The following is an 18,735-nucleotide window of genomic DNA, read 5'->3' on the forward strand; positions in this document are numbered from 1 at the left end:
TAACCGGTCAAACTTTCAAACAAAACTCCTTCTCCTCTCCAATCTCCACTGTCCAGTTCCTACAGCTCCACAGGTCAGGTCCAGAGTACAGACACAAGAACAGGACAAGTCGCGATGCCCTCTTATTACCACAGTTTCTCTCTCTGTGTCTATTTTAATGTTAAAACCTTAAAAATTAAAATTTAAACTGAGAAGAGGCGTAATCAGGGCTTCGATAAAAAGTTAACTCAGCATATAACACGGAGCGATCACGGTAACCGAGAAATCCGGCGACAGAGGTAAAGTCGGTGGTTACGAGAGAATCTGTGTGGGTAGGGAGTAGACTGGACTAGGTCCTATGAAGCAGGAACCCAATTATTTCTTCCCACGCTGCCCGACACTAATGATGCTGTCGGTTCTATTCTATCCAAACTTTATCTACTCCTGTTCTCCCCCTTGATCTCTCTCCATCCACCAAACATGTGTCGTACGGTTAAGGTTAAGCCCATACCTGAAAGTCTGAAACCTCCCAAACTTAAAACATTCCATCTTAATCAAATTCAGCCTCACAATTATTCTTTAATTAATCAAATCTAATGTGACCAAAACTATTTTGTGCCACAACTCAACGTCTCAACCAACTCCCCCATTTTCACTTTATGCCTTGTTTGTCAAGTCTTTATGCACACCGTCACACAATTGCCGTCATCCAAAGTATTGAGATGGACGCACAATATTTAACATGGATAATATGAGTCAATCTCAATATTTGGTATAGTTGGGATAAAAAAATACTAAAAGTCTTAACATTCTCTTTCTTTCTCTTTTCGAATAATGTTTGAAACCCTTAAAATATTAAAATTTAATATGACGCAACAATAAGCATAATAATCTTTGTATTTAGGATCACTTGTGATGTGTATATATATATATTTTTAATTCATTTCTATACTACTAGATAAGAGAAGCATAATGTTTTGTACTATATCTTATGGTTTATTTTTCATGGGACTCAAGTAATTGACGGCCAAGATTTGTTTATTTTATTTCCCTAAAACATTCTTACTTTTATTATACAGCTAACATGTTTGGTATACAGTGTAGTGGTCGGTGCTAGGCCCAATCAAAATCAAGAGTTTGAACCAATATATTTTGTTGGCTCCGTCACGGCGTCACATTAACAAAACATTTTTTCCAATAAATTACTATTGTGGTTGTTCTCTACCCCCATAGCAATTTGTAATTAATAGCGGACAGAGATTAGCCACGTCACCAGAGCAGCAAAACACAGCTGGGAATGCGTCGCAGCAGATCACTGAAGAAGCCACGCGTCGATAAACCTCGAACGGCGAACCAAACCCCACCGCCTTACAGAGCTTTGGGTACATATATAACAACCCCTCTCTGGCTCTCTCGATCCTTCCAAGCCCGGAAAGTCTCTACCCTTTGTCTCTCTCTAGTCTCTACAGTTTCGGACCAAAAAAAAATGCCGACAGAGCTCGGAGAGAAGAATGAACCTACCAAAGCGAACAACTCTACCGTGGCGGAGTCGCTTCTGCAGCCACCGAAGATGACGGAGCTCCTGCCGTGCCCACGGTGTGCGTCTACTAGTACCAAGTTCTGCTACTACAACAACTACAACCTCTCTCAGCCTCGCCACTTTTGCAAGTCCTGCCGTCGCTACTGGACTCAGGGTGGGACCCTCCGTAACGTGCCCGTCGGTGGCGGAACCCGGAAGAATTCCAAGCGCAGTCGCTCCTCACCCAAGTCCGTCCCTTTCTCTACCTCTTCTTCTACAGTGAGTGTTGAGTCAGATCAAGCAGAGTCTGTGTCCATGTCGATTCCTGCATCCACGAATGCTCTATCGATTGTGCCAGAAACTAACCCCGAGACGTTCTCTCACTACACGAATCTGAATCTGAATGAAAATGAGAACTTCACGTCGTTGCTTAACGCGCAGGGAGCCGAGCTTTTAGGCGGGTACGGGTCGGGTTATGTGGCCGGGTTTGAGGAAATGAGTTTTGGGCTGAACAGAGCTGGGGTTTGGCCAATTCAAGGGATGGGTTATGTCGGCGGCAGCGGTGGTGGTCCGGCTGCAGGGCCTTCCGGGTGCAACACATGGCAGCTGAGCGATGTTGGGGGTGGAGGATTGACTGACGGGGACTTCCTTGGTTGGCCGGGTCTTTCCATTTCCATGCCGGGTAAAGGTTCCAAGTGAAGTGAATGGTTGTTATGGGCTTAATCTTGTGTCTGGTTTGTTATTGGCTTTTGGGTGGGTTCTGTTTTGGGGTCGGTGTTCTTGGAAGGTAATTGGATATAGAATATAGAGAGATTTAGGTTCTAATATACAACAGAAGTGAGGCGAGTAGTTACTGTCTCTTGGGTTCTTGGATGTTAATGTCTGTGTAAATGCTTTGAGACTCTGTATTGACGAAATCTCTTGCAAGAAAATGGACTGTTACTGAATAGTTTTGCCATTGTGTTCTTCGTGCTGTGTGTATTACATGATCGATCAAATATGAAAATTGATATCTAGATTTGTATACATGAATGTGGTGCGGTTCATAGATAAGAGACTGGTTCATCGAGATTTTTGAAGCAAACAGAGACTGTTTCAGAGATTTTGGTTACCGCCATTGTGGACTAAAAATGGTAACGTCCACCGAAATGGAGGGTCCCCTTCATAAAGTGGGAAGGCATGAGTCAAATGCCTATAGGGATTAGAGTCGATCAATCAAACAAACTCTGTCGATTTGAAATAAGGGTCAACAAATGCAATTTAGAACTCCAAGGAGTTTGTTGGATGATAGTTGTGCATCAATGGTTTTTGGAGCCACTCTTATGAGCTGAAGGTTAATAAGAGGAATGACACCTATTTTCAATTTTTGACTCATTTTACTTCCAATCTCATATAAAAAGTCTTATAAACACACATATAATATTCCCTTAACATTCAACATTTCACATAGTAACATTCAACGTTTCACATGTGGATTAAAGTTAAAGGGTCCCCTTATATGGTGTGTGTATGAAGAGAGACTCAAATATTTGAGATTTACCATATATGATGGGGTTCAATGTGAACAACTCGTTGTTGGCTGAAATGGTGAATTTGACCCCAATAACTCTTAACACAAGTGGAAGGTGGTGAGTTCAAGTCTCATGAGAGTTTCTATTATCGTAATTTGTGAGATGGATCATTGCTCAGCCTAGCATGTGAAAATACCACCATATGTTATCTCCTGCCTTAGGCCGTGTCCTAGTCTCAACTGGTTGATGAGGATTACGGTGTCTTTTATGTGGCACAAGGTTTATCAGCTAGTCATCCGAGCATGCATGTGTAAATGTCATCCTAGATTCTCCCGCATTGACCCTCGACTCAGGTCTGAGGCCTTGATCCTAGTATCAACTTTTCGATGGGGATTGCGATGTCTTTTATGTGGCACGAGGATGAGGTTTACTAGTTAGTTGTCCAAGCGTGCATGTGTAAATGTCATCCTAGATTCTCCCGCATTTACCCTCGGCTCAGGTCTGGACCGGTCTATGGGGGTTTTGGTGGCTTTCATGTGGTATGGAATTTACCAACCATTTATCCGATGGGTTCCAAGGTGTGAGTGTGTGAAGCATGAAAAATTGACAATCAGCGTCGGCTTCAAGCTCAAGTGCCGACGGTAGAGATGGATCACAAATTTTTCTTTGGGGCTTTTAACAAGAACGAATACCACCGCTTGTACACTACCACTCCATAGTCAATCCAACTTTGCTTGTAGTATGCGGGGGCTTTGGAATGTGATCATTCGACATGTTAAGCCAAATACTGATTGATAATTATGCCTGAAAAATCATTTCCCGTCATCAATTTGAATTCTCTTACTTGGCCCACCAACCAACGTGTGTTCATTGCAGGAATTGCCTTAATCTTGCATCAGTTAATGCTTCAATTACATTCAATGTGCGAGGAATGAATCAATCAATCAATGACTTGTATAATTAGTGATTGCCAGGCGGATACTTCCCCATCATTTTTTTTGTTTCTGTGTGGGGATAGGGATACCTGTCATCCGCACCAACCTAAGACACCATCATCACTTTTTCAGAAGCAATCAATTTCAACTAACTATCCAAAACGATGCCATTTTGACCATATCATGATTAAGTGGCGATTGGATTGGATCGGATCGGTTTGGGTGAGATTTATTTGTCGGGCCTTGTTAACAAATGGCTAAGCACAATGCTTAAGGATTCAGCTTAGCATGTCATGTGTGATATTTGTTGTATGAGTTGAAAAAATATGTTAAAATTACTATTAATGAGAATTGAACTTAGACACTTAAGTAGTAAATCATAAGCATTAACCACTAAAGCAATTATGATTTTTGTTACTATTGTTTAGGCTGAGCCGGTTATACCGTATACCATTCGCCTGATTGGTATGATTTCAGTACCGGCTTTTAAAACACTCATGATAACCACAAAACACTTTTATCATCATTTACATAAGCCCAAGTGGCGCTTTAGAAATTTGGGCTCAGTTACGGTTTCATTTTATAACCATAACTAACGAACCATTTTGTGGACTCAAATGGGCCACAATTAATGGGCCTCACTGGATAGAACTAGACTCCAACACCCGTTTATGGGCCAAATCTTCTTTTTTCTCGTCGAAATCTTCTTTTTTCTAAATTATAGCGAAGCAACCAGTCGTTGGCTTAGCTTGTTCTCATCTATGTCGCAAGACGGCGTATTTGATTGTGGATGCGGCAGCAGGGAACGGGAGAATGCAACGTATGCAAATGTTAATGGTCAGCCAATTGACTGCATTCACTCGAACAATTCGAAGAGATATGTTGTATGTATTTACTGATTCAATGATAAAAAGAAAGTTATAATTTCGATATTGTGTATTGAAAATTCTATTGACTAACTAAAGCAAGCGGGTAAAAAATCTCAAGGGGAAAAATATTACAGATGAATCAGTTAGTATCCAGGGACCATTGGTGGTGGCGGTGATGCGTATTTGAAACCCAAGTTCGGTGGAAGTATCAGGTCATCTTCCGGCGGTGGCGCGACGGAAACAGGAGGAGGAGGTGAGAGAGATGGAGAAGGTGGAGGGGGAGACCGTATCGGTGGTGGGGAAGATCGTACCGGTGTTGGAGGTGAGAACACAGGAGGTGGTGGGGAGTGAACCCGTGGCGGAGGAGATTTGACTACTTGTGGTGGTCGAGGTGAGTGTACAGGTGGTGGTGGAGGTGAATGTACTGGTGGTGGTGGTGAATGTACTGGAGGTGGTGGAGGAGATTTGACTACTTGTGGGGGTGGAGGTGAGTGTACTGGTGGTGGTGGAGAGTTTACCGGTGTTGGAGGAGATTTGACTACTCGTGGTGGTGGAGGTGAATGTACTGGTGGTGGTGGAGAGTTGACAGGTGGTGGAGGTGAATGTACTGGCGGCGGTGGAGAGTTGACAGGTGGAGGCGGTGGAGAGTTGACCGGTGTTGGCGGTGTAGCTGGTTTAGGTTCTGGAGTTTTTTCTTTGGGCGATTCTGGCTCTGGGTTTGGTTTTTGCTGTGGAGGTACTGCTTCAGGTGCTTCAGGGACTGGTATTTCTTTTGGAGGTTGCTCCTTGGGTGCTTTTGGCACTGGAGATGGTTTCGGTTTTGGGTGTAGCACATTAGGTGTTTGTGTTTTTGGTGGCTTTGGCTTGGGCATTTGCGGTGGAGGCTGTGCTTTGGGTGCTTCTGGCACCGGAGATGGTTTGGGCTTTGGGTGTTGCACATCAGGTATTTGTGTTTTTGGTGTCTTTGGCTTGGGCATTTGCGGTGGAGGTTGTGCTTTGGGTGCTTCTGGCTCCGGAGATGGTTTGGGCTTTGGGTGTTGCACATTAGGTGTTTGTGTTTTTGATGCCTTCGGCTTCGGCTTTTGCGGTGGGGACTGTGATTTGGGTGCTTCTGGCACTGGAGATGGTTTCGGCTTTGGGTGTTGCACATTAGGTGTTTGTGTTTTTGGTGGCTTTGGCTTGGGCGTTTGCGGTGGAGGTTGTGCTTTGGGTGCTTCAGGTTTAGGGACTGGTTTCTCTTTTGGAGGTTGTTCCTTGGGTGCTTCTGGCACTGGAGATGGTTTTGGCTTTGGAGGTTGCACTTTAGGTGGCTCTGGCGAATTTGGCTGTTGTTGTTTTGGCTCTGGGGGTGGTGACTTGGTTGATGGAGTTGGTTTGGGCCTTGGTGCTGAAGATTTTGGAACAGGTGGCGGTTTCTTCTCAGATGGTGGATTCTGTGGAGAAGGTGATGATGATCCGCCACACTTAGCCTTGCTACAATCCACTGGTTTGTTCACCACTGGTTGACATATTTGTGCTGGCTTTTGCCTCGGCCTGTCAGGTAAACAATTGCCTGTGTCATCCAACGCAATGTCTCTCTTCTTCGTTGGCTCGCACGATTGAGCTTCACCATTGAAATAATTGTAGGAGAATGTGAAGTTCATCAAGCTAGGCAAACGACAAACGGAATCAGGAACAAAACCAGTGAGCATGTTATGTGACACATCCAATTCTTCAACCTTTCCAAGCCCGCTTAACGTCTTAGGCAAGATACCGGTGAATGTGTTCAAGGCAACATCTAGCACCGTCACATTTGCCAGCATTCCAAGCTCGGTTGGCAAACACCCAGAGAGCTTGTTGTTTAGGAAAATAATTTCATCCAACGTGTTTCCCATCTTACCAATGCTGCTGGGAATGCAGCCTCTGAATTTGTTATTGGCGAATACTACAACGGAGGCCGGAGAGTCTCCTAGAGTTTCAGGAATGATTGATGTGAACCGATTGTTGTTCAAGAACAAGGCATCTAGTTCCGTTTTGAACGCCTCCGGAGGCAGGTCTCCCTCAAAATTGTTGTACCTAAGATCCAGGTACTTGAGTGCGGGAATCATTAGAACATGATCTGGGAATAGGCCAACAAAACGGTTGTTGCTAACATCGAGCTCGTGCAAAAGCCTTAGCTTCGAAAAGCTCTTTGGAATGATGCCGCAGAACCTGTTTGTGTTAATGTGGAAGAGAGCAATATCTGTCAATAAACCCAACTCCACAGGCAAATATCCAGCAATGTCAGCATGGTTAAGATCAATGCCAGAGACAACAGTTTGTTTTGGGTCATCCAGAGCTGGAGAACAAAACACACCATTGTAAGCGCAAACGTCTGGACCGATCCAATTTTCTGTTGTGTTATATGGGTCTGAATATATGGCCTTCTTCCATGCCTGGAGAGCAATGTAAGCTCTTCTAAGCCTGGGATTGGCAAATGTGATATCAAGCTCAACTCTGTGCTCATAATCGTCCGGCAATTCACCATCCTCTTGAAGGGTTAGGAGTTGGCGATGAGCGATGAAGGAAACTTCGACATCAGAAAGAGCTAAGACGGATGAAGAGAAGATGAGAAGAGGAATCACCAAAAAGCAGCCTGTGGCCTGCATTTTTGGGAAGGTTTGCATGGGCATTCTGCCTTGGCAGTGACCCAAGGCTGCTTACAGGAATCTGAGGGGAGAAGACAAATTATTTTCACTCTTTCTGGCATAAACAGAGAAAATATACTTGCTGTTTCTCGGCCACCACAGGATTGGCTGCTTTATTGTTCACAGCTCCTTTTGATTTTGCAGCTTTGCTCTAATTTTAGGGATGAAAGTATTAACATGTTGGGATTTGATGGTTTTCAACTGATGACAAACAAGCGATGACCAAGTCAATCATCTTCTACCAGAAATATAGCATGAGTTTTGAGTTTTGGCCCTTTTGGGTGGTTGTGCAATAATCTCAAACTCTGCCCTCTTTCATTGATGAAAACTGATGAAACTGGGCTCCAATTGGGCCATTAAATCTGTCCAATTACTATGGGACAATGGGCTGAAATCACCTTCCACAAATAACGCCCATTTTCCTTTCACTGCTTGCTTAGTTAGGGCTAAAAAAGGTTTTGGCCCAATAAGGCCCATATCATTTTGATCATACATATCTTAACTTAAGGTCAACATCGTTGGACCACCATGGGCCTACCCTAATTATACATGATCATTAATTGTCAAAAGCTTCCTTGTAAAAGCTCAATTACAAAGACAATATTGTCATGAAGAAAAAACAATTAGTAAAAGAGAGCACCCATTAAGGCATTAACACAACACTTGCATGGGTGTCTCATCTCTAGAAAATGAAAAATTCATTGATTGAGATATTTCAATTTTTTTTTCCCTATTAGGCCCACAACCCACTAGATTGATTTCAAAGGTGACTTTTTTTTTTCATGTACTCTACATAAGGTATTGTGAGTTCTGAGTCTAGGTCCGAACTTCCTCCGCTCGAATTCGTGGAAGAGTGACTACCCAACTTACCAATCAGTCAACAGATCACGAGTTCAAATGATTCATATTGAATCATTTTTTTGAAATAAAATACGTATGGGCCCAGGCTCAAACCTAGAATACACAATATTTCCTGTGGAAGACAGAAAAAAAGTCACCACAATTAAAAGGATTTGAATTGTATTGAAATGTTAGAAAAAGCAAATGTACCTAATTATTGACAAACAAAAGTTTGGAAAAGCAGTTGCTCAAAGATGAAAATTTTGTTTAACCAATGCTACCATGTTTATTGGATCTTATCATTAAATTATCCATACTACTTTATTTTGATCACTCTTCAACTTATATATGATGACATGCAAGCAGGAGTCAGTTCATTGCATGTTGGTTAGCTTATGATTTTTTCCTGGACATTGTTAGGTAATGATTTAATTGATTGTCAAAACGTCAATTGCTTCACTTATCAAAAGTCATAGTCAATTAATCAAATGAAGATTAACGTTGTAGTTTGTTAAGAATGTGCCAAAACTGATGCATAGAATCAATGCCATGGGTAACTAAAAACAGTGAAAGAAAAATTACTCCCCGCAACACAGAGGAGCTCAAATCTACCATAATTTACAGTGATTGAAGTAAAGATCATAAGATGAGTGATTGAAGTAAAGATCATAAGATGAGTGAGTCAAAAAGATTGCTGCAAAGTGCTCCTCTTTGGGTCAATGGACCATATCTGGGGCATGATTAGGAATAATGCACCAAGGCCGCAACTTTACCCCCAAACATTCTCAACCTTTTAATGCAGACTGCAGACCGGAGCCTGAATAAAACCAAAAGTTAAAGGTTTTTCCTTTTCGCTATTGGTATTAACTCAAACTAAAGTTGGAGGGACAAAACGGGAATTCAAACAAGGAAGGGGTAATAATGGTGGGGGTGGGAGAGGGAGGGGGAGAGGGAGAGTGTGAGCATTTAATGCAGACATGTTTGCATTAACTGTTGTAGTTTCTGAGGAATTGATGTGCTGAAAAAAAGTGTTTTATTGTGGCCACTTCTCCTTCAAGCCTGCAACTATATGCTCACAGTGAGAAACAGAGAGAGTCGGGTGGTTGGTGAAAGACTACTGAGGGGTTGTTGGAGCCGTTCCATTGTTGGTGTACTACTACTGTGTATTTATTGCGTGTTCAATCAATGTTTACGGCTCTCTCCTCCATATCCTGTCGTTTTGAGTCATTTTGAATATTGGGTCGGTTTCTTCTTAACCTTTTTGGATTCTAAGGTTTGATTCTTATTCTTGTTGGATGTTTTTGAATCTGGGTTTTGTATCATCTGTGGGGTTCAAGCTTCTGTGCTCTGTTAGCATCTGGGTTTTGAATGTAATGCAGTTGAATTTGAAATGAAGAACCCATAAATTAAAAGATGGTAAAGCAACGGTTTCTCTGATCACGTCTTAAAGGTTTGCTTCTAGTCAGATATGGTTAACTTTGTATTTCTTTTTCCCTCTTATTATTTTTTCTTTTGGCTTCTTTATGACCAATTCTTCTTCATCTAACAAAGAATCTTTGTTTCTACTCTTTTGATGTCTCAGGTCATAAAAGTAAAGCTCTCCGCTTCAATATTTGAAAAGAACAAAAGAAATCTCGTTTTGCTTTCCATATTTGAATTTGAGCTTGTTCTGGTATATGCTTTCTGGGTATCAGTGGAATTGTTTGCGAAGAAGCGTTCATGCATCTTTCACTATGGAAGCCGATAACCCATTGTGCAGCTTTAATCATGGACAAGAAGACCAAAAGGCGAAATCGTTCTCTGTTGACAGAGGACCCAAAGCGAAAGCCCTCTATGCTTCGTCAATTGCATGAGAACAAGCTCAGAGAAGCTCTTGAAGCAGCATCTGAAGATGGGTCTCTCGCAAAATCCCAAGACACTGATCCTGAACCATCGTCGAATCAAGAGAAATCCATTGGCAGGTCACGATCGCTCGCTAGGCTCCATGCCCAGAGGGAGTTCTTGCGAGCCACGGCTCTGGCTGCGGAGCGGACATTTAGCAGTGAAGACTCGGTACCTGAACTACGTGATGCCTTCTCCAAGTTCCTCACAATGTACCCAAAGTTTCAATCCTCTGAAAAGATTGACCAATTGAGGTTGGATGAGTATGAGCATCTCTGTGAGTCTAATTCAAAGGTATGTCTTGATTACTGTGGCTTTGGACTCTTTTCATATCATCAGACTCAGTATAATTGGCAGTCATCAGCATTTACTTTGTCTGAGATTACTGCAAATGTGAGCAATCAGGCTCTTTATGGAGGTGCTGAGAAGGGCACTGTGGAACATGATATAAAGACTAGGATTATGGAGTTTTTGAATATCCCTGAAAGTGAATATGGAATGGTATTTACTGTCAGTAGAGGGTCTGCTTTTAAATTGCTAGCTGAATCATATCCTTTTCAATCAAACAAGCAATTGTTGACCATGTTTGATCATGAGAGTCAGTCTGTGAATTGGATGGGTCAATGTGCCAAAGAAAAGGGTGCTAAGGTTTCTAGTGCATGGTTTAAATGGCCTACATTTAGACTCTGCTCTAGAGAGCTTAGAAAGCAAATTTCGAACAAGAAGAAGAGGAAGAAGGATTCAGCGACTGGATTGTTTGTGTTTCCTGTTCAGTCTAGGGTTACTGGTGCTAAGTATTCGTATCAGTGGATGGCGCTTGCTCAGCAAAATAACTGGCATGTATTGCTTGATGCCGGAGCATTAGGCCCCAAGGATATGGACTCTCTAGGGTTGTCACTGTTCAGGCCAGATTTTATTATCACATCGTTCTACAGGGTTTTCGGGACGGACCCAACTGGGTTTGGATGCCTTTTGATCAAGAAATCCGTAATGTCAGTCTTGCAAAATCGCAGTGGGCATACTGGGTCTGGAATGGTGCGGATCCTTCCTGTTTTACCCCAGTATTTGAGTGATTCGGTTGATGGTCTTGATGTTTTGGCAGGAATTCAAGATAGTGCCATTTGTGGTAGTGAGCCATCGGTTCCTGAGGCACATAGTGGATCTCAAATGCCTGCATTTTCTGGGGTATTCACCCCCAGCCAGGTCAGGGATGTCTTTGAGTCTGAGGTAGAACAAGATAACAGCTCAGACAAGGATGGGGCAAGCACCATATTTGAAGAGGCTGAGAGCTTTTCAGTTGGAGATGCCATGAAAAGTCCCACTTTCAGTGAGGATGATTCGTCAGACAATTCGTTTTGGATTGATCTTGGTCAGAGCCCATTTACCTCTGGTAATGCTTGCATGGTGATCAAAGAGAAATCAAGCTCACCTTTGCCATCATCATGGTTTTCGACCAATAAAAATAACAGTCGATTTTCGTCGAAACTCACTTCAAAAATATTTAATCCATTGTATGATGACAGGAAAGTGAATCAGAGACCAGAACAAGATCATGTTTTCTCTTTTGATGCCGCTGTGTTATCAATGTCACAGGAGCGTGATCGTGCTAAAGTAATCCCTGAAGAACAGTTTGTGGACACAGACCACTCTTCTTTGAATAATGTAAAATGTACAGAGCAGCATGCTGGGGAAATTCAAGAAGAATCTGAAATCAGGGGTAACTCAAAGGTTGATCCTAACTTGAGTTCTAAGATAAATGGGTTCAGACTAGATAGCCGGATTTCCAAGTTTGGGCATGGTAGTCCCACATGTACCTCAGCCTCAGAAATTAGCCAACAGGGCAAAGAAAGTGCTATAAGGAGGGAGACAGAAGGCGAGTTTAGACTACTGGGGCGGAGAGAAACGAGTAGACTTGCTGGTGGTAGATTTTTCAGCGTGGAAGAGGATGATCGAGTTTTAAGCATGGGTCGCACTATATCTACCACCACAGGAAACAACCATCAAGAAGATGTCAGTGGCTTAGAGCTTGGGGAAGAATCTTTGATTAGCCTTGATGATGATGAGTACATGAGTGATGGGGACTATGTTGATGAACACGATTGGGAAAGGAGGGAGCCGGAGATAAGTTGCCAGCATCTTGATCACATAAACATGCTAGGCCTCAACAAGACCACAGTCAGACTGCGATTCTTGATCAACTGGCTTGTTACCTCACTACTTCAACTTCGGTTTCCCAGTACAGATGAAGGTGCAGGAGTTCCCCTTGTGCAAATATACGGCCCAAAAATTAAGTATGAAAGAGGTGCTGCGGTAGCTTTTAATGTGAGAGAGAGAAGCGGAGGACCAATGATGTACCCGGAAGTGGTTCAGAAAATAGCTGAGAGATATGGTATATCCCTCGGAATTGGGATCCTCAGTCATATAAGGATTGTAGATGATCAGAAACAGAACAGCAAGGCATTCGACATTGAAGATGCGGCCTTGAGCATGCCCGTGGCTAATGTCACTAAAGTTGGTAAAAATGTGTTCTTTCGCGTTGAGGTTGTTACAGCATCACTTGGATTTCTCACCAACTTTGAAGATGTTTATAAAATGTGGGCTTTTGTGGCTAAGTTCCTTAATCCATCATTTGCTCTAGGGGATGAATTATCAGCAGTTCCAGAAGATTCAGAAACATGGGATTGAGAAGCTCTTTGGCTGGAGATACATATTTGTCTATGTATGGACTGTGTCATTTGCTCTTCCTAGGGAAACTTATTACCTCGTCTGAGCAAACAGCGAACGGGGGTTTGTTTATTCTTCTTATATATAATCTTTTTAGTGTAATATTGGTATTGTTGATGTAATGTAAGGTTCCAATCCATGTAGAATATGATTAGAAATCACATATCAGCTCAAGGAGTTAGTTTGTACTAACAATAGAATAGCTGAATAGGGTTGGTTTTGAGACGGCTTCCACGACTTGTTATATATAAGTATATGATTTTACTCTTAAATCTTTGGCTTTGGTAACTACTTTCCTTTTTTTTTATTTCTGATGTGAATTTGGATTTTTTTTTAGTGGTGAATTTGGATTTTTTATTTTTCAAAATTTTGTTATATTGAAAGGTGCAACTGATAAAAGCATTCCTAACTAGTAAAATAAAATTTTCGAATCATTAAAGTAATTTCTATATTTATTTTCGAATAATAAATTGCAATAATTTCTATGACAGATGGTAAAAGCCCAACAAAGAGAAAGACAGGCCGAGCTTTTAGTCATAGGCAGGGCCCATCATTAATCCCGAATAGTGTTGGCAGTTGCCAGGCCCAGAATTAAGGATTCTACTTGTTTCTTCTTATTGACCGTTGAGTTTTCTTGAGATTCGAGAAAACTCAATATCGATTTTCTGTGGAATCTTTTCTTTCAGAAAATCAACGATGCGTACAATATCGATTTTGCAGAAGACTAAATAGAACTAGTACTGAACACACATACAACAACAGGTAGAAGGGAAAAAAAGTTGAGCTTTTATTACTCAAATGGGTTTATTTGGAAGAAATTATGTCTCTTGACGTGTGAAGACAAATTTTCTGTGGAATCTTTTCTTTCAGAAAAAGCTGATGATGGCATTCACAGTTTCTATTTCCATTGTCACATTACAACTATGCGCACCTATCGGAAATTGGAAGTAGTGCGTACAAGGAAATAAGATCATTATTACACATTGACGAGGATTTCAATTGTGGGTTCACGCTCGGATTACTTCACCATCATTTCTCTTTGGCCGTATTGACTCCTACACGGAGGCAAAACCCAGATAATCCCGCGTTGGGGGTCTTGGGTGAGTGTCCTTAATCTTGCTGAAATCTTCTATTTTTGAATCGTGCACAAATTCTTGTAAGTTTTTGAAACCCATTTTGCATTCTGTGAACTGGATTTTCTTGTGTTTGATTTGGAAGGAGATGGAGGAGGCATGCGAAGACTGCTTGAGTTTTGATGAGTATTCATATTGGACCTATTTTAAGAGCCAGCGGTTCTCTCAGTTTCTACGTGGTGATTTTGATCAGCGCCTAGTAAGTCTTCTCCACTGTTTCCAGCTTTACTCTTCTGGGTTTTGTCCGCTATGATGGATATGAACTTGTTATGATGTTGTGCTAAAACTACAAATACCCACAGCAATAGCACCAACTAGGTTGATAAATCAAGCACCCAAGCACTAAATAAACAAGTAAATCAAGCAAGAAACCAAGTGCAGAAATCCCACAATACAACTAAATCAAGCTCTCTCTAGCTCTCACTCACTCACATATGAAATTTCCTATGCCTTGTACATTATGTTTCTATCAAAATCTGTGGTTATTGTCTGTTGTTAAAGTGATTTGGTTGGTTGATGTGAGGTAAAGAATGTTAAAAACTTCTAAATCACTGTAAGAAAAGAGAGGCAGGATTTTTGGGTTTTGTTGGATTTGACTTTTGGGTTTTTTTATGTACTTGAATGTTTGTGGTCAAGATAAATCCTGGTTGAAAACCTAGAAATGGAATTAAGAATAGTCCATTTGAGTTTTTTTACCACTCATCCTATAAATTGTAATGGGTGAGTTCATATTTATCTGGATTGAGTTGCCCAATATTTTGATTAATGTTGTTTCAGATCACCTCCTTCTTGCATGGTCATATAGTTTAAGTTTTAATGATTTACGAAATTGCAGGCAATCCCTGAACATTTTACTAGAAATTTGAAGAGGAAGCTACCTGAAAGAGTGACTCTTAAAGGTCCTAGTGGCATTGCATGGAATGTAGACACAATGATGAGTGATAATGTAATGTTCTTCAGTCATGGTTGGAAAGATTTTGTAACGGATCATGTTTTGGAGGAAGAGGATGTCTTGATCTTCCAATTAAATGCAGATTTATCTTTTGATGTCTTAATGTTTGATGGCCGGAGCTTGTGTGAGAAGGAAAAATCGTATTTTGTCCGGAAATGTGGGCATAAAAAACACGACAGTGGATGCCATAAGGAAGGAAATGTTGGAGGAAGTTCTGCTGAAGTTGTTCATCCATTGCCACAGGATGTCACTGGAGATAATCCCCAGCAAAAAATTATTTCTGATGATGTTGATGCTATACCATGTGGACGTCCTTTTGTGCCCAAAGATATTGATGCAATACCATTAGCACATCCTTTTGTTCCTCAAGCTACTCGCAAAGAATCACTGAAGCAATGCCAAATAAAAAGGAAAACTCCTGAAAGTTCAAATCAAGTTGACCATTCTCAGGTTAGTGGTGGAGGCAGATCTCCACAAAAATCTACAAATACTGACTCTGATTACATACCCAAAGGTCAGTCTACTGTGCCCCAAGCTAAGAATTCTATGAAGGAGCGTCTGTTTAATAGGCCCAGAAGTTCTAGGTGGAGTGTGAGATACCGTAGACTTTCTCTTGTAGCAAGGGAGGCACGAGCCAATGATGGTATGGCTTTTAATGCTTCTGTGACAGTGTAATGGATTCCATCACTGTGTCCTTGAGTTCGTCCTCTGTCCATATTGTTATTTTATGTTGCTTAGCAAATCTTTTCACTAGTTTGATGTGTTTTAACTACTTGTACATTATCATGACCTTTTTTTTATACCAATCATGACCTCTGGATGAGGGGTCTTGCATTGCAATAGGTAAAGTTTTTTTTTTGTGGTCTTGATTTCTTTGTATGTTGGTTTCATATGATTGATTCAGGTAATGCAAATACACCCATACTGATTGATGACAATGCTCCTCATACATCAATCAGTAAAAAGGCGAGGTACTATGAATCAAATAGAAGGCCTATTACTGGAGAAGAGAAGAAGAATGCCTTGCGGTTAGCAGAAGCAGCTTTGACCCGTGAAGGTTTTATGGTAGCAATGAAACCCACACATGTATACAAGAAATATTTCATGGTAAACTTTCTCATTTCCTTGGCTTGCCTGTAGTCTCCACGTGGTTCATTTTGCTATTGTTGATGTATTTATTATTGTTTCTTCAAACTTTTATTAGTTATCCTTGATGGTGATGCTATACAATTTTTAGTGGATAATTGCTTCCTCTGTTAGGGTCTAATAGATTCCATAATGCCTGTGGTTTTGTTCTGTCTAGACAATTCCTTCGTTTTGGATGAAGCAGCATTTGACTCTGGAGGATCAAGGCATCATCTTACGTGTAAAAGACAATACATGGCACACCAAATTCAGTTATGTCAAGTCTCGTGGCTTTGGAGGTCTAGCTCGTGGATGGAAGAACTTTGCTATGGATAATAATTTAGAAGAGTTTGATGTATGTGTGTTTGAACGCGGTAGCGACATGAATGATTGCATTCTCCTCGATGTCAACATCTTTCGCGTTGTGGAGGAAGTCCGTCCTTGATCTCTGAGTAGAGGTTGAAGATTATCGCATAAGAGATGAACTTCTATGAAGGAAGTGAATGAAAGAACATCCCATCGACTCTCTTGGTACTCTGGACATGAACACATTGCCTGTTTTAACATTAACAAAATTAGAGATAAGAACAACTTTGTTTTGTAATTTTGAATTGCGTTTGGGTGGGTGTGGTGCTGCTGTTGAATTGTATTTTGACCAATACTTATGCACACCTCTGTTTCATTGTACTCTTATTACCTGGATGCCTTCTTTTCTTCTTAGAAACAAAAAAACTAGGACTGGTTGAGGATGCCATTGGCAGTGCTGCTCACAGGTGACAAGTCTTTGCACTCAGCAGCCCTATGAATATTTGTGTTGTTCTGGATGGATGTCTAACATCTTTCCTGTTGTCCCTGAAGGCTGACTCCCGTTAAGGTGGCAAGTCTTTGAAGATTATCACAGAAGAAAAACTTGCTGCACTTGGGCTGTTTTGTACTACTGGTTTTTAGGTAGTTAAATATGCTTTGTTGCCAGTGTTAGCTCATTCTTTGCATTGCCAAATTGTTCTTCTTTCACTTCAAGATTTACCATTTATGGTTTGGAAACAATGTGTGCTTAGACATAGATAATTGCTAAGGCCAGAACTGATCAAATATGGAAGAACCTGAATTTTGGATTGTCAACTTTGCTGCAGAGAGGTTACACCCTTCTTTTTCTTTGGGATAATGCAACTTTTGTTCACTTAAAGAGTTGACAAGATCCAACTCGGTCTTGAATGTTTACACGTTCCAACTCTTAAACCCAAAGTTGAAAATCGTTTCAAAACACATATGGGCATGTTTCTTATCGTTCGGGCAGATTCTTTATATTGATTTTTGTATATCAAATTAACAATTTGATTGTTTGAATAGTTGAAAATCTGTCCGAGTATACATATATTGGAATAATTTTCAATTTTGAGTTTTCTAATTGGAACGGGTGAACATTCGGACTGAATAAACGGTAAACGGTTGCGTTTTGCTTATTTATCTCCAGCAATATTGACCATTCGATTGATGTCCACGTAAGCAGGGTGCTCTGCCCCTAATATGTCTCTGATACTGATAGTCTGATCTCAAGTCTCTACCAACCAACCATATTACCACTCACCTTATCTCAACCCTATCCCAACACACAAAAACTACTCTTTCTAATTCTTCCCACAACTCCACAGCTATCTCTTCTTTGCCAGGCCTCAGTACAGAAATACAGGTAACCCACTAACCCCTCCAACTCTACTGCAAAAAGATCACATTATATACTTAAATAATTGAGTTTTTCTGATCCACATTTCTTGGCTTCCAAGGTTGTTCAATACGCTAAACATGGCAACAGCAACAGCTGCAGCTGCTCTCACCCCTGCAAGGCTCAACAGTGCATTGATGAGCTCAAGCAGCAAGACCCAGAGGAGGGTTAACAAGGTTAGGCAAATAGTAGGGTTGAGCTCTTATGGAGGCCTTAAAGCCCACAACAGTGTTCTGTCTTTAGGGCTTCCAGTGACTACTGAACAGTGCTTTGCCAATGTGGTGAACTCATTGAGGGCAAAGTCTGGGGGAAAAAGAAGAGGTGGTGGTGGTGGTGGTGGTGCAGTCTCTGCCAGATGTAGCAAGGTGGATGAGATATTCCAGATTGCTGCTATAATAAGTGGGTTGACTCTTGTTGGGGTTGCTGTTGGATTTGTTCTTCTGAGGATTGAAGCCTCAGTAGAGGAATCTGAATGAGTTGTTTTTTTCTACTTTGTTAAAATTCAAACAAGACATGATGTTGTTTGATATTCTCATGTAATCTTGAATTGAACTGTTTTGGCTGAATGATTTATCAAGCCTGTTGTGATTCTTTTAAGATTTTAATAGAATGGCAATAAATTTGATCATTCCCTTCTCTGTTCTGATTGTTCTAATTTTAATCACTAAACAAAATTGGAAATTTAGAAGAAAAAAAAAAGTGTCAAGACTGTTTTGGCTTCTTGAAAAAAACCAAACTACAAAATTATTAAAGAAAAAACATGTACTCCCTCCGTTCCATTTTAATTGTCCCAAAATGCATACCCATTTCAATTAATTAAAACTAATTTCATCCATTTTTCCCTTATTTACCCTTAAATTAAAAAGCTAATGGAGTGA

The 18,735-nt window shown here is 41.0% G+C and overlaps 5 protein-coding genes across 5 annotated transcripts; 4 read left to right on the plus strand and 1 right to left on the minus strand.

The window, feature by feature from the left end:
• Positions 1-1,068: 1,068 nt before the first annotated feature.
• LOC119999408 (dof zinc finger protein DOF1.6-like) lies at positions 1,069-2,514 on the plus strand. The gene has a single exon (XM_038846960.1). It carries the CDS (start codon positions 1,277-1,279, stop codon positions 2,195-2,197), a length of 921 nt encoding a protein of 306 aa, XP_038702888.1. The 5' UTR covers positions 1,069-1,276; the 3' UTR covers positions 2,198-2,514.
• A 2,194-nt stretch (positions 2,515-4,708) lies between these two features.
• LOC119999278 (pollen-specific leucine-rich repeat extensin-like protein 1) lies at positions 4,709-7,758 on the minus strand. The gene has a single exon (XM_038846758.1). It carries the CDS (start codon positions 7,462-7,464, stop codon positions 4,957-4,959), a length of 2,508 nt encoding a protein of 835 aa, XP_038702686.1. The 5' UTR covers positions 7,465-7,758; the 3' UTR covers positions 4,709-4,956.
• Positions 7,759-9,273: 1,515 nt separating this feature from the next.
• Positions 9,274-13,196, plus strand: LOC119999487. Its single transcript, XM_038847081.1, has 2 exons — positions 9,274-9,769; positions 9,902-13,196. Exon 2 carries the CDS (start codon positions 10,039-10,041, stop codon positions 12,883-12,885), a length of 2,847 nt encoding a protein of 948 aa, XP_038703009.1. The 5' UTR covers positions 9,274-9,769; positions 9,902-10,038; the 3' UTR covers positions 12,886-13,196.
• Positions 13,197-13,641: 445 nt separating this feature from the next.
• LOC119999501 (B3 domain-containing protein REM16-like) lies at positions 13,642-16,836 on the plus strand. Its single transcript, XM_038847102.1, has 5 exons — positions 13,642-14,024; positions 14,143-14,256; positions 14,893-15,652; positions 15,914-16,116; positions 16,313-16,836. Exons 2-5 carry the CDS (start codon positions 14,146-14,148, stop codon positions 16,577-16,579), a joined length of 1,341 nt encoding a protein of 446 aa, XP_038703030.1. The 5' UTR covers positions 13,642-14,024; positions 14,143-14,145; the 3' UTR covers positions 16,580-16,836.
• An 831-nt stretch (positions 16,837-17,667) lies between these two features.
• Positions 17,668-18,485, plus strand: LOC120000977. Its single transcript, XM_038849172.1, has 2 exons — positions 17,668-17,824; positions 17,919-18,485. Exon 2 carries the CDS (start codon positions 17,938-17,940, stop codon positions 18,331-18,333), a length of 396 nt encoding a protein of 131 aa, XP_038705100.1. The 5' UTR covers positions 17,668-17,824; positions 17,919-17,937; the 3' UTR covers positions 18,334-18,485.
• The last annotated feature ends 250 nt before the right edge of the window (positions 18,486-18,735 follow it).

The sequence above is a fragment of the Tripterygium wilfordii genome, chromosome 6, assembly GCF_013401445.1.
Source record: "Tripterygium wilfordii isolate XIE 37 chromosome 6, ASM1340144v1, whole genome shotgun sequence".
Taxonomy (NCBI): Eukaryota; Viridiplantae; Streptophyta; class Magnoliopsida; order Celastrales; family Celastraceae; genus Tripterygium; species Tripterygium wilfordii.

Coding starts and splice junctions, on each gene's coding strand:
- LOC119999408 (XM_038846960.1), top strand. CDS start 1,277: ATGCGTCGCAGCAGATCACTGAAGAAGCCACGCGTCGATAAACCTCGA.
- LOC119999278 (XM_038846758.1), bottom strand. CDS start 7,464: ATGCCCATGCAAACCTTCCCAAAAATGCAGGCCACAGGCTGCTTTTTG.
- LOC119999487 (XM_038847081.1), top strand. CDS start 10,039: ATGCATCTTTCACTATGGAAGCCGATAACCCATTGTGCAGCTTTAATC.
- LOC119999501 (XM_038847102.1), top strand. CDS start 14,146: ATGGAGGAGGCATGCGAAGACTGCTTGAGTTTTGATGAGTATTCATAT. Junction 14,257..14,892: donor GTGATTTTGATCAGCGCCTA/GTAAGTCTTCTC, acceptor ACGAAATTGCAG/GCAATCCCTGAACATTTTAC. Junction 15,653..15,913: donor GGAGGCACGAGCCAATGATG/GTATGGCTTTTA, acceptor TGATTGATTCAG/GTAATGCAAATACACCCATA.
- LOC120000977 (XM_038849172.1), top strand. CDS start 17,938: ATGGCAACAGCAACAGCTGCAGCTGCTCTCACCCCTGCAAGGCTCAAC.